General features: G+C 41.9%; 1 protein-coding gene across 5 annotated transcripts; it reads left to right on the top strand.

The window, feature by feature from the left end:
- Window positions 1-1237: 1237 nt before the first annotated feature.
- Window positions 1238-9990, top strand: LOC111244830 (sorting nexin-14-like). 5 transcript variants are annotated; one of them, XM_086980168.1, is made up of 5 exons: window positions 1242-1432; window positions 2098-2261; window positions 2496-4983; window positions 6944-7066; window positions 7258-9990. In XM_086980168.1, the coding sequence occupies exons 2-5, from the start codon at window positions 2251-2253 to the stop codon at window positions 7432-7434; spliced, it is 2799 nt and encodes a 932-aa protein (XP_086836294.1). In that variant the 5' UTR covers window positions 1242-1432; window positions 2098-2250; the 3' UTR covers window positions 7435-9990. The 5 variants fall into 5 exon arrangements, with proteins under 5 accessions (XP_022648045.1, XP_022648043.1, XP_022648048.1 ...); XM_086980167.1 differs by having other exon boundaries at window positions 2493-4983; XM_022792310.2 differs by lacking the exon at window positions 2098-2261 and having other exon boundaries at window positions 1238-1432.
- The last annotated feature ends 7 nt before the right edge of the window (window positions 9991-9997 follow it).

Below are 9997 nucleotides of genomic sequence, written 5' to 3'. Positions count from 1 at the left end.
CTAGATATACAAAAGCTCTCCTTAGTACAACTTCAACACCGGCGGTCCGCTTTCATGGTTTTCCTTCGACGCTTAGCTTTGTAGGTTCAGCAAAAGTTGTTGTACCCGAAATTGTAACATGCCTATAGTCTAGTAATGCCTACAGCCTGTGGAGGTAGATAAAATGGGTACGTAAAGAATTAATGTGAGTTGTCCTCAACTTACATTGATTCATGTTCTCGTATGACCATCCGTGATTAGTAACCAAATGAAGTAACGCCTATTAATCTTATTGTTGAATAAACAACAATATGTCGGCACGCGATGTGCTAATTGGAAGGAATACCACACAAACTTCCTACATTTGCGACGAAATACAACCGCTCCTCATATGAAATGATGGATTAGGAAAATTTAAATGTTGAGATAACTATACTTTCAGTTATATTACGCTTATTGCTGAGGTCCTACGTCATTAACGTACCTAGAGCAGGTAGCCTTTTGAACTCCGGGCAAAGCTAAAGTTTTAATTTATTATTTAACTACGGTGGTAGCAATTTGGGATGAAACCTCAGAACAGATCAGCTGTTCGTCCAGCCAATTCTTGTTCTATTGTGGAAGACGGAATACGAGACTAGGAACGTTGAACTCCAATCCGTGTGACTTAGCAAGCGCGTGTGAACATGTTAGGATCGCTGGACGACTGGGACGAGAGCGCGCAACGGTGAAGACGGTAGCCGGTCAGAAGATGTCGCAACGATGACCTTTGACCGCTAATTGAGAAGGGCACAGCCGTACGGAGGTCATGGAAACGTATTATATCCTCCAAACTAATAACTGTTGATTCTACAAAATAACTACTTCATCATCATCAAGGCATCTTCATAAATTTCCTAGAGATGCTTGAACCACTACTACTGAACGACTACCTTTACCTATACCACTATTTACTACCAGTATCTCCGAACAAAATCTTTTTTTTTGTAAGCTATTTGAGGTCAGGTAACACACAGTAAAGCACATGCGTAAGGTCTTGTCAATCCTGTAATAATGTATAAATAAATATCTTAGCTAGAATTTCATTTGCATAAAGATGCGGTTCTTGTTGTGGCGCCACTGCGCTGCTATGCCATCCAACTAACTAACTAAGCAAATAGGTATGCTTAAAGAAAGAAGGAGGCGGACGGGAGGGCAGTCATGCAGACGAAACCCGCGCGAGACAGCTTCCAAGGCGAGACAGCGTGTAGAGGTGATTCTGCGTGACAGTGCCCGCGATCGCATCCGTTTGAATCCAAACAGGCTTCGTTCAGTATTTAGTGTGTTTACCAGAGCCGGATTTTAGTGCTACCAGCTGAGTGCTGCTTGCAGGGCAGAATTTTTCCAAAATTTTGACAGTATGTGACGTTAAATTGAAGGGAATGGCTAGTCGTAGTGCTCCTAGACATCGACCCAGGTCAGTTTGTGACAGGTCATGGCAGTGTAAGCCAACTTCGCTAACGAAGCAATCCATCCATAAATGTTTAGTGACATCACGCCCAAAAGAGCGGTTTGTCAACGGCGAAAACCTCTATCGTCGATCTAGAGTGGAGAGTGCTCTTTGATCATATAGAGTAGGAAAACGCTAGCTATATTTGATAAGCGTTTCAATTAAATTATATGTTTGGTACTTGAATCAAATTATCTTAATTACTTACACTAACCGAATATTAATCCAACGCTCAAGCAGTTGGAAGTCATTTTCCTTTTGCAGATTCTATCTATGTGTCTACCCGCATCAGTTACAGGTTACTGAATTTCCGTACTGAACAAGTCTCCAGGTTTATCCCCCCAAAAACTCGGGCTGTTAAATACAGTGACTTGATATTACTTGTAGCTAGGCGCCCTTAGTTCAAGCGACGATATGTTTCTCGAATTTCCTCATTGAAAAGTATTGGGAAACGTTTTCTTCACTCGTAATGGTCATTTCGGTTTTAATTATTAACGGGAGCATTTGTGCTTGTGAAGTTTTGGGAGTGACACGCCTAGAGGTACTACAACTGTCTCAAATTAGACACCTGATAACTGTTTGCCGGTCCAAACGATCATTGCTTTCCTCCTCTTCTTTGAGTCCTTCCACAGAGCAAACAGAAAGCGATTGCACGTTCATTTTAGGGAGCGATAGATGTTACCATCCTACGAAACACTCAACGAGTATTTCGAAAGAGTACAACGTTTGGTCCCAGATTGCCGATTTCGCACCTGCGGAGCAAGTACCCTTTAAAGAATAGTGACATGCTAAGTCTGTACGTGAAGTATATCATATTATAGCAATCCTTCAGGCGTCTAATTTGTGCCTCTATGATGCTGAACTATATATAAGTTATAAAAATGCAATGCAACTCAACGGTTAGATCATCTAGTTATCGTATAATCTTTAGATAAGTGAATCTAAATTCTAAAACTCTCAAGTGAATTCGTGTATGGCCATTTGAGTTTTTACAAAAACTTGTACTGTTTTTGCTGTTGTTGTTTAGCAGGGGAGGTGTTGCCGCTGCTGCAGAAGCAAGTTATTTTCTGATGGTATTCAACGACAAGTTCCTCAGTACAGTGTTGGCCTCACTTATTATAGTGACGTTAGTCACCGCATTGCTCTTTGGAAAGCTGAGTGGCTTTATTGTGCTTAGTGCATTCGCAGCCGGGGGACTATACATCGTCGACGCCAGAAAACGTCATAAGCAAATAATATCGTTGTGGCCGCGGATTATGCCGAAGGTGAATCTTGCGGTTAGCGGGCGCTTCGAATGCCGACGATGTAAGGTCTCCGATTGCGAAATACACACGAAGCTTTACAATATATGCCCATGGCGTGGACTTATAGTATCGCAAGAGGTAGATTCCGCTATCGAAGATATTCTCAACAAAGTGTTGCAGGAATACGTATATCCGTGGTACTCACAACTAAGTAGCGACGAAATCTTCGTCCAGGAGTTACGAATTATTCTTCGGCATGTTATCTCCGCTCTGATCAAGAGGGTGGAAAGAGTTAACCTAGTCCAGTTGATCACGAGTAAGGTAATCCACATCATCGCGCAGCATCTGGATGTCTACGTGCGAGCGCGTCGCCTTTACCCGGACGATAAAGACATCGAAAAACTTGTGCTAAGTTGTTTGGGACCTAGTATGCATGTTGTTCTTAAGAATCGAGCTACAGAACATCAGTACCTGCGGAAAGTCACCGAAAAGATGCTCACCCAGCTGATTCCTGGAAAATATTACCATTCGCAGTGTGCGTTCGCGCTCATCCGCGAAATACTGTGCGGACCAGTCTTCCTAAATGGCATGGACGTCATTGCGGACCCAGACATCATTAACTTGATACTGCTTATCTTTTTCGACAAAACACCAATGCAAGTGTTTCCTAAATCGAAGAAGTCTGTTGAGTTGTTGAGCCACTTTGTCAATCAGAACGCGCCAACGGTTCGCTACTCGAATCGTGATGATTTCGACTTACAGACAACGTTGAAAAATAAAGAGCTATATTCGGGTTTTGCACAGCACCTCAAAGATGAAGGTTGTCAACATCTTCTATGGTTTTATGAGGCACTGGAGCATTTCAATTCAAAGTTGCTCCCGCCAGATATCAATGCAGCTCAGATTGAGCATTTACACCAACTAGCCGCGAACATATATCACCGGTTCATCTCGGAGGAAGCAATGGATCGAGTACCGATGGACGTTAATAAGGCAGCTGAGTTTCTATCGATTATTCAGCAGCCGAAAGAGAATATTCTGAAACTGCGGACATCAACGGTTCTGTACGAGACGTATGAAGATGTCTATCACTTGTTAGACAAAATATTGTTGCCACAGTTTAGACGGAGTGAGCGTTACTTCGCAGTTGCGTGTAAAGAACGGGAATCTAATGTTAGCAACCACTATACAGTTGAGGTTCCTAAAAGCATTTCTCAAGCTGTAAAGCCTAACGCCAGTGCGACGAAGGTTGGCAATGCGACATTTTGGGCCACTGTAGAGGGCGTTGAAAACCCCGAAGCAGAAGACGAGCCTACGCAATTCGAACAGGCCGCCTTTAGCATGCACGACGACCCTCGACTTAAAGACTTAAGTGCATGGCGAGTATCGATTCCACGAGTAGCCGGCAACGAAAATCGTGACGGCTGTTTTTTTGTGATCGACATCCAGAGGATTGACGTTAAAGGAGACCAGCGGCCCGAGGATCTTCATTGGGTCGTCGGCAGAAAGTACACAGAGTTTTACGTGCTCGAAGCCAAGCTGGAGGAATTCCATGGGGAACTTCCAATACAGCCGCTGCCAACGAAACGTTCTTTTGGTACAAGAAAGCGGAAAACTCTTGAAGAACACCTGAGCGCGTTTGAGCGGTATATTCAAGAGCTACTCACGTTGCCAGGACTTAGAGGCAGTCAACTCGTGTATAACTTTCTTAAGATGAATAATGAGTTCACGGGTAGTTTTTTGCCTGATGTTAAACTGGGGAAGATGATCCGCAACGTACCTCGCAAGCTAGTCCGAGAGAAGGGTCAGCACCTCGAGGAATTTCTGCAAACCTTCCTTGCGTCAACTGAACCAATCAAACCGAAGTCGGCCAACGCTGCTTCGAAAGAAGGTACGCCTACAAAACAGCCTGACCAACCACTCAAAAGCAATCCTCTCTTTGGGGACAATGCTAATAATTACTCGTTCTGCCGGCGCATGATCGGAGCGCCTGAAATTCCAGCTAGTCCGTGGCCCGTTTTCGATTACCTCATCTATCTGACTAGCAGTGTCTTTAACACTGAAGTCTGGGTGACTACCCTACTCAAAGCTTTGGCGCCGTTGCTGAGGCATACGACACAGGATGCAGTTGAAAGCCTGCTTGACGATGTCCTCACAAAGAAGGCATTGGTACCTAAAAGAATGGCATTATTAGTCAAACTTCTTCAGGAGACCATATTTGAAGACGAACCACGAGACGCTACCGCGGACGAACGGAAAGCGCGCTCCGATGAGGTACGTGTTGCTACATAAATTGAGCCCAATACAAAGGAATGTATAAAAAATATCGTTATATTCTAAGATTAATAAGCTGATATATTTCTAGTGCACACAACTATTAATTAACCATACAATTATATTCTCGTTCCCAGCCAATGAAACAATCTTCTTGCGTTTAGTTAGTAAAGAAATAATTATATAAAATCAATAATGTAGTAGTAATAAGCTTGTTCGTTGCTGCTATATGTATGACACCATTAATCATATATAAGTGTCGTACGGTATTAAAAGAAGTTTACCTACAACTGAAGGAATGGTGGGAAAGTAATTAGATTAATAGATGTTCACATATAAGAGACAAGAATGGATATTAAAATTTGCTTTTATATTACATATTTACTAATTTCATTGAAATACCGTTTGTTCACAGTCACGTAAACGAACGCAAGTTATCCAAAAATAGAACGCAAGGTTTCTCTGTTATTGAGCTGTTGATCTAAACTGTGCTACGGCTAACCCAGATCGAAAAAGACCTGTTTTTGCTTAAAAATGTCGCGTATTGTCGGGTTTTTCGCTGAATCCGATATAAAATTTGAAAACAGTTTACTTTTTCTCGCTTTTTTCTTAAGGCGACCAAGGAGCGTTTATTAACTTATATAGGTGGTACTGATTAGGTTAAATATTCAATTAATAACGTATTACGAGAGAAGTAATATAAAACAACGGTTGAATGTTTTGTGCTAAAAATCTAGGTAGTTCCATGTGTACTTTTGTATCGCTAAAATGGCTAAAGGAAACCTTGTCTGCAACTGCTACGTGTTACTGTGTAGATTGAGTTTGTCAAACAAGAACATACATAAGTGAACCATAACATGGAACACAAAACGGTTTATCGCCATATAAGAGCACTGAATAATCAAAATTCTGGCATCATCACTGTACAAGTATTAAAGCATTCTAAAAATAGTTAGGGTTAATTAAGCTCTATTGTTTGCCCTATATATATGTATATATGACTGGCTAAGCTTTGGCGCTGGCTGGTACGAAGGACAGCCCCCCTGCTCTAGGCTTATATAACCCTACACTAGTTGGTTTATTATAATACTGCCATACTGACATTCGGTGGAATGTCTTGATCCAGAAATCACTATTTTTTAACAACTAGTAAATTTAACCTTACACTCCATCGAGATCTCTTCGCAATCGCTTCGCACACGTCTTACCAGATTCTACTGTGTCCAAGGCCGTATAGCAGCTCGCACAGTTTCCAAATTTCAACGTGACTAGGCATATTTTTCCACGAGTCGGCCGCAACAGGATCACACAACAAGACCTTCAGTCGTCTTGATGTATTTTCCGTTGTCGCGGTAGTATTCGTGATGATCTCAGCTGTTCCCTTTGGCAAATGGGGCTCATGCTCACTTTTTTCAGTAACGGACGTGCCCGTTGTCGATAGGGGTAAAAACTAACATATTTCTGCGGGCTTCTCCCGTAAGCTGACCACCAGTGATTCATCAATTTATGTACCGTGAAGTCAGCATCGTTGTAGAGATTTGAGGTGATCAAGCTGGCGGGCTGGCCTGAGGCCCGAGACACACAACTCAGTTGTTAGGCCGGATGGTGATCACATAACACGAAACTGGCACAATTCGCTGGTTTAACTTAGTATAGGAAGTCACCCCCGCTACGATGAGAAAATTAGCGAAAGGTACTTATTTGCCATTTTTTAAATGCTGCTCAGACAACTCGGCTTTATACCTAACTCCTCTAGCAAGCACCGCTTAATATTTGAAACGGTGAAGAGCACCTTTCGTTAATTTTCTCACATCCTCCAGAGGAAAGCGTTCGTGCAGCCTCGCCTTGACGCTTTCCCACCTATTCTCTGCACTGATGTTGAAACCCAAGCTATTCTCTATAAATGTCAAAGCGCTCGTCTCACGACTTGATCCGGTAACTACTTTCGTTCCTTCACAAGTTGCTCGTACTCCTGAGCCCATCGCTTGGACCTCCTCCCGTCGAGCTCACCGCGGGCGACTCTCCATCACACTTCCGAGTACCTCTTTCGCGACCTCGATCATTTGGCCAGCCATCCCACCGCGTACTGCCTATGTTTTGCTGTTGGCTAGTAGGAACGAGCACTTCACAGATATCCGTTTTGCGCTTATTTAGCCCTAGACATGTATTTGAACTATGATGTTTGATCTATTACAAATGATATATATATATATATATATGTATATATATGACTGGCTTTACGTTTGGTACAACGAAGTTTGCTGTCATTTGCAGGTATTAAAACAGATGAAGGAGTTCCTACCATCAGTAGTGGTCTCTATATTGAGCCGTAAATGCCACGACCACGGAGCAGAATTAATCCACGACGTGATACAGCACCCTCTGCTTAACAAGCAACTATCCTATGTACTTCTTGATGCCCTCCTCCTCGAACTTTTTCCAGAGTTTTAATAATCATATTTCGGTTTAGTTGGACAAAGAAAAAACAGGGCAAACGATGAATCGACCGGCAATTATCACCAAATCTGCGCATCGCTTCAGGCAATATATGGCGGCTGGGGCAACAGTTGCACAGAGAGAATACATAATATCAACAAATGAAAACATAAGGAAAGACCGTCATCGTACGTGCTGGTATTCTAGTTATTCAGGTGTAACAGCGCGTACGATCATGATGATACCTAGGTGAACCATGTTGTCGATCATCTTGCAATTACTACTATTGAACGTGCGAGTTACAACTATTATTATTATTATCACTGCTGTAATTATAACTACTGTTAATGCTCATCTTTATCAATCAGAAGATTTGCTCATTGTCTCTGTCGCTACTTCACCATGCCCCTGAAGCGCCGCGCAGTTTTGAAGCGTAGTCGATCCTTTGGTGAAATATTACTAGTGCAGTCCACTAATGTACAATGAAAATACTTTTGTTGAGAATGATAAGGTATGTATGGTATATGTGACAGTGCGAGAGTACACAGTGTGTGCGGAATAGGGTGTGCATAGTTAACAAATGGTATACATCTTCCAGAATGAACGATACAAACGTTCAAAACGGTGATAATGAAAAGTCATATGTAGAAACAACTAGACAAGTAGACAGAAGTGCACTGTACTCGACCAACATTCAACGGGAGTCCTTACAGCTATATGTCGAGCAATGAAGTCTCGGTAGTCGGGTAAGTTGTAGCAGCGACTGAAATAATAACACGAATAAGTAATAATAGCTAACACTAGTGTGAGCAATGAGGTGTAGACCACAACTGTAGGTGTGGTGGCGCTCAATAGATCTAAAGAAGTTTTACCCAACGATTTCTCAGAAGTCGTTAATGCCAGTTTCAAGGTAGAGCCTGGGCCAGAGATTTTAATTATTCGAGATACTTTTGACCAACACGCAAATTAAGAACAAATTGGAGCCGTTTTTTCATATGACTTTTTTGATATACTAACCGCAAAAAATGCGTATGGTGCTAGAGCTGACCATACCTAAACAGAACAGGTGTATATGTTTTTTAATGGCATCTCTAACGTCATGAATGTTCTTTTACGCATTTTAGCTTGAGTTTGATGACATCACAAAAATACTTTATATCTAACTGACATGCATTAGAAGCCTTATATCGAAGCGAACCACTGTCAAAAATTGGCAAAATGTAATTGTTGCGTAACAATACGTATGTGTGATTGTCTGCTTTATATTATTGGTTAAATATTGGACCCAACTTCACAATTACATACCACCAGTATTCTCTGTAAATGCTTAGCACTGCGAAGCCAGAACGTATAGGACGATATTTAACAGCTGCTCGCACTGAAAAAGCGTTAAGATGGTTGAAATATGAATGAACTGAACAATCGTCTAGGAAAGCGATCAGGCGAATCAGCGCTAACTACGGTATTTGCAGCATACGTTGCCGCCATTTGAATGTACTTCAATAGTAGTAGTAACACTCAGTTTGCCAGACGGAAGGCAATCAGCAGAAACGGTAGAACGTAGGCAGCAACCGTGTACATAACTATTATATAAATACATAGCGTCGAGGTGTGTTCAAATGAGTCTGATGAGCCAACAAAATGCGAGCGCTATATGGACGAACGGCAGTATGTGTGTTCCGCGAGTTGTCTAAAAATGAGCTGATCCCGTTAATTGAAGAAGTAATTATATGACAAGTAAATGCTAAAAGTAATAAGCGAGAGGAGATAATTCATCTGGGCTGCTTCTAGATAACTCATTCCCGAGTAGCTCCAGAATTCCGGAAGCAGGAATTGACGCAACGGTAACTGAAGCACAGTCTTTTGCATCTCCTTGTTATATTCTTATTTTTCCTGTTGTGTGGCTTTTTTAGCAGATTAAGCCTAAACCAAAGGCTAGTAAATGTTTTATCGTTGTTTGTTTTAAATGATCGTTCTCTGTCGTTATATCTAATGCAACTAAATTTCGTTTTCAATAGCTAGCTAAGACAGATGAATCACACAGCACTGCGCAGGTGTTAGATACGTCTTGCATTTGTATGTATACGCATGCATTAATGTTGACAGTCACATAGCTTTCGTCTGCTTGCTTTGGCCTTCAACGTGTTTAGTTACAATAACACCGAGGTAGTTACTATTTCTATCGTTAATGATCAGAAAGCAGTGTACACGTAACTAGCACTGTACATTGTAAGTTTGACTTAATAACGGTAGCATCAGCAGAGCTTGCTCGGTGGCTGCTGTACAGAAAGCTGTTGTTTCTATAGGGAACGGAAGACAATTTTCGGTCGATGAGGTCGTGTAGACATTCAGTATCCAGGACATGGACATAAAAACACGACCGTGCGTCGATTCGTGGGCAACGGGGCGCGAGACGTGATTTGAGAGATAGATGTGATTTACAGTAATTAAAATAATGATATCGATGAAGACAGCAACACAGGACAACGCGGATTTGGGGCACCGTGTTTACGTGTAAACGATCGCAAGGAAGCGAAATAATGACGATAATTAGGATGTATAAATAATGAAATATATA

Source organism: Varroa destructor, unplaced genomic scaffold (assembly GCF_002443255.2).
Source record: "Varroa destructor unplaced genomic scaffold, Vdes_3.0 BEIS01000002.1, whole genome shotgun sequence".
Lineage (NCBI taxonomy): Eukaryota > Metazoa > Arthropoda > Arachnida > Mesostigmata > Varroidae > Varroa > Varroa destructor.
This window is presented reverse-complemented; position numbering and strand designations above follow the sequence as displayed.

Excerpts from the sequence above, each read along its gene's own strand:
- LOC111244830 (XM_022792308.2), top strand. The coding sequence starts at position 1,398 with ATGGCTAGTCGTAGTGCTCCTAGACATCGACCCAG. Across the intron at positions 1,433-2,492 it reads GCTCCTAGACATCGACCCAG|CAGGGGAGGTGTTGCCGCTG; the intron begins GTCAGTTTGTGA and ends GTTGTTGTTTAG. Across the intron at positions 7,067-7,257 it reads TTGGCCAGCCATCCCACCGC|GTATTAAAACAGATGAAGGA; the intron begins GTACTGCCTATG and ends TGTCATTTGCAG.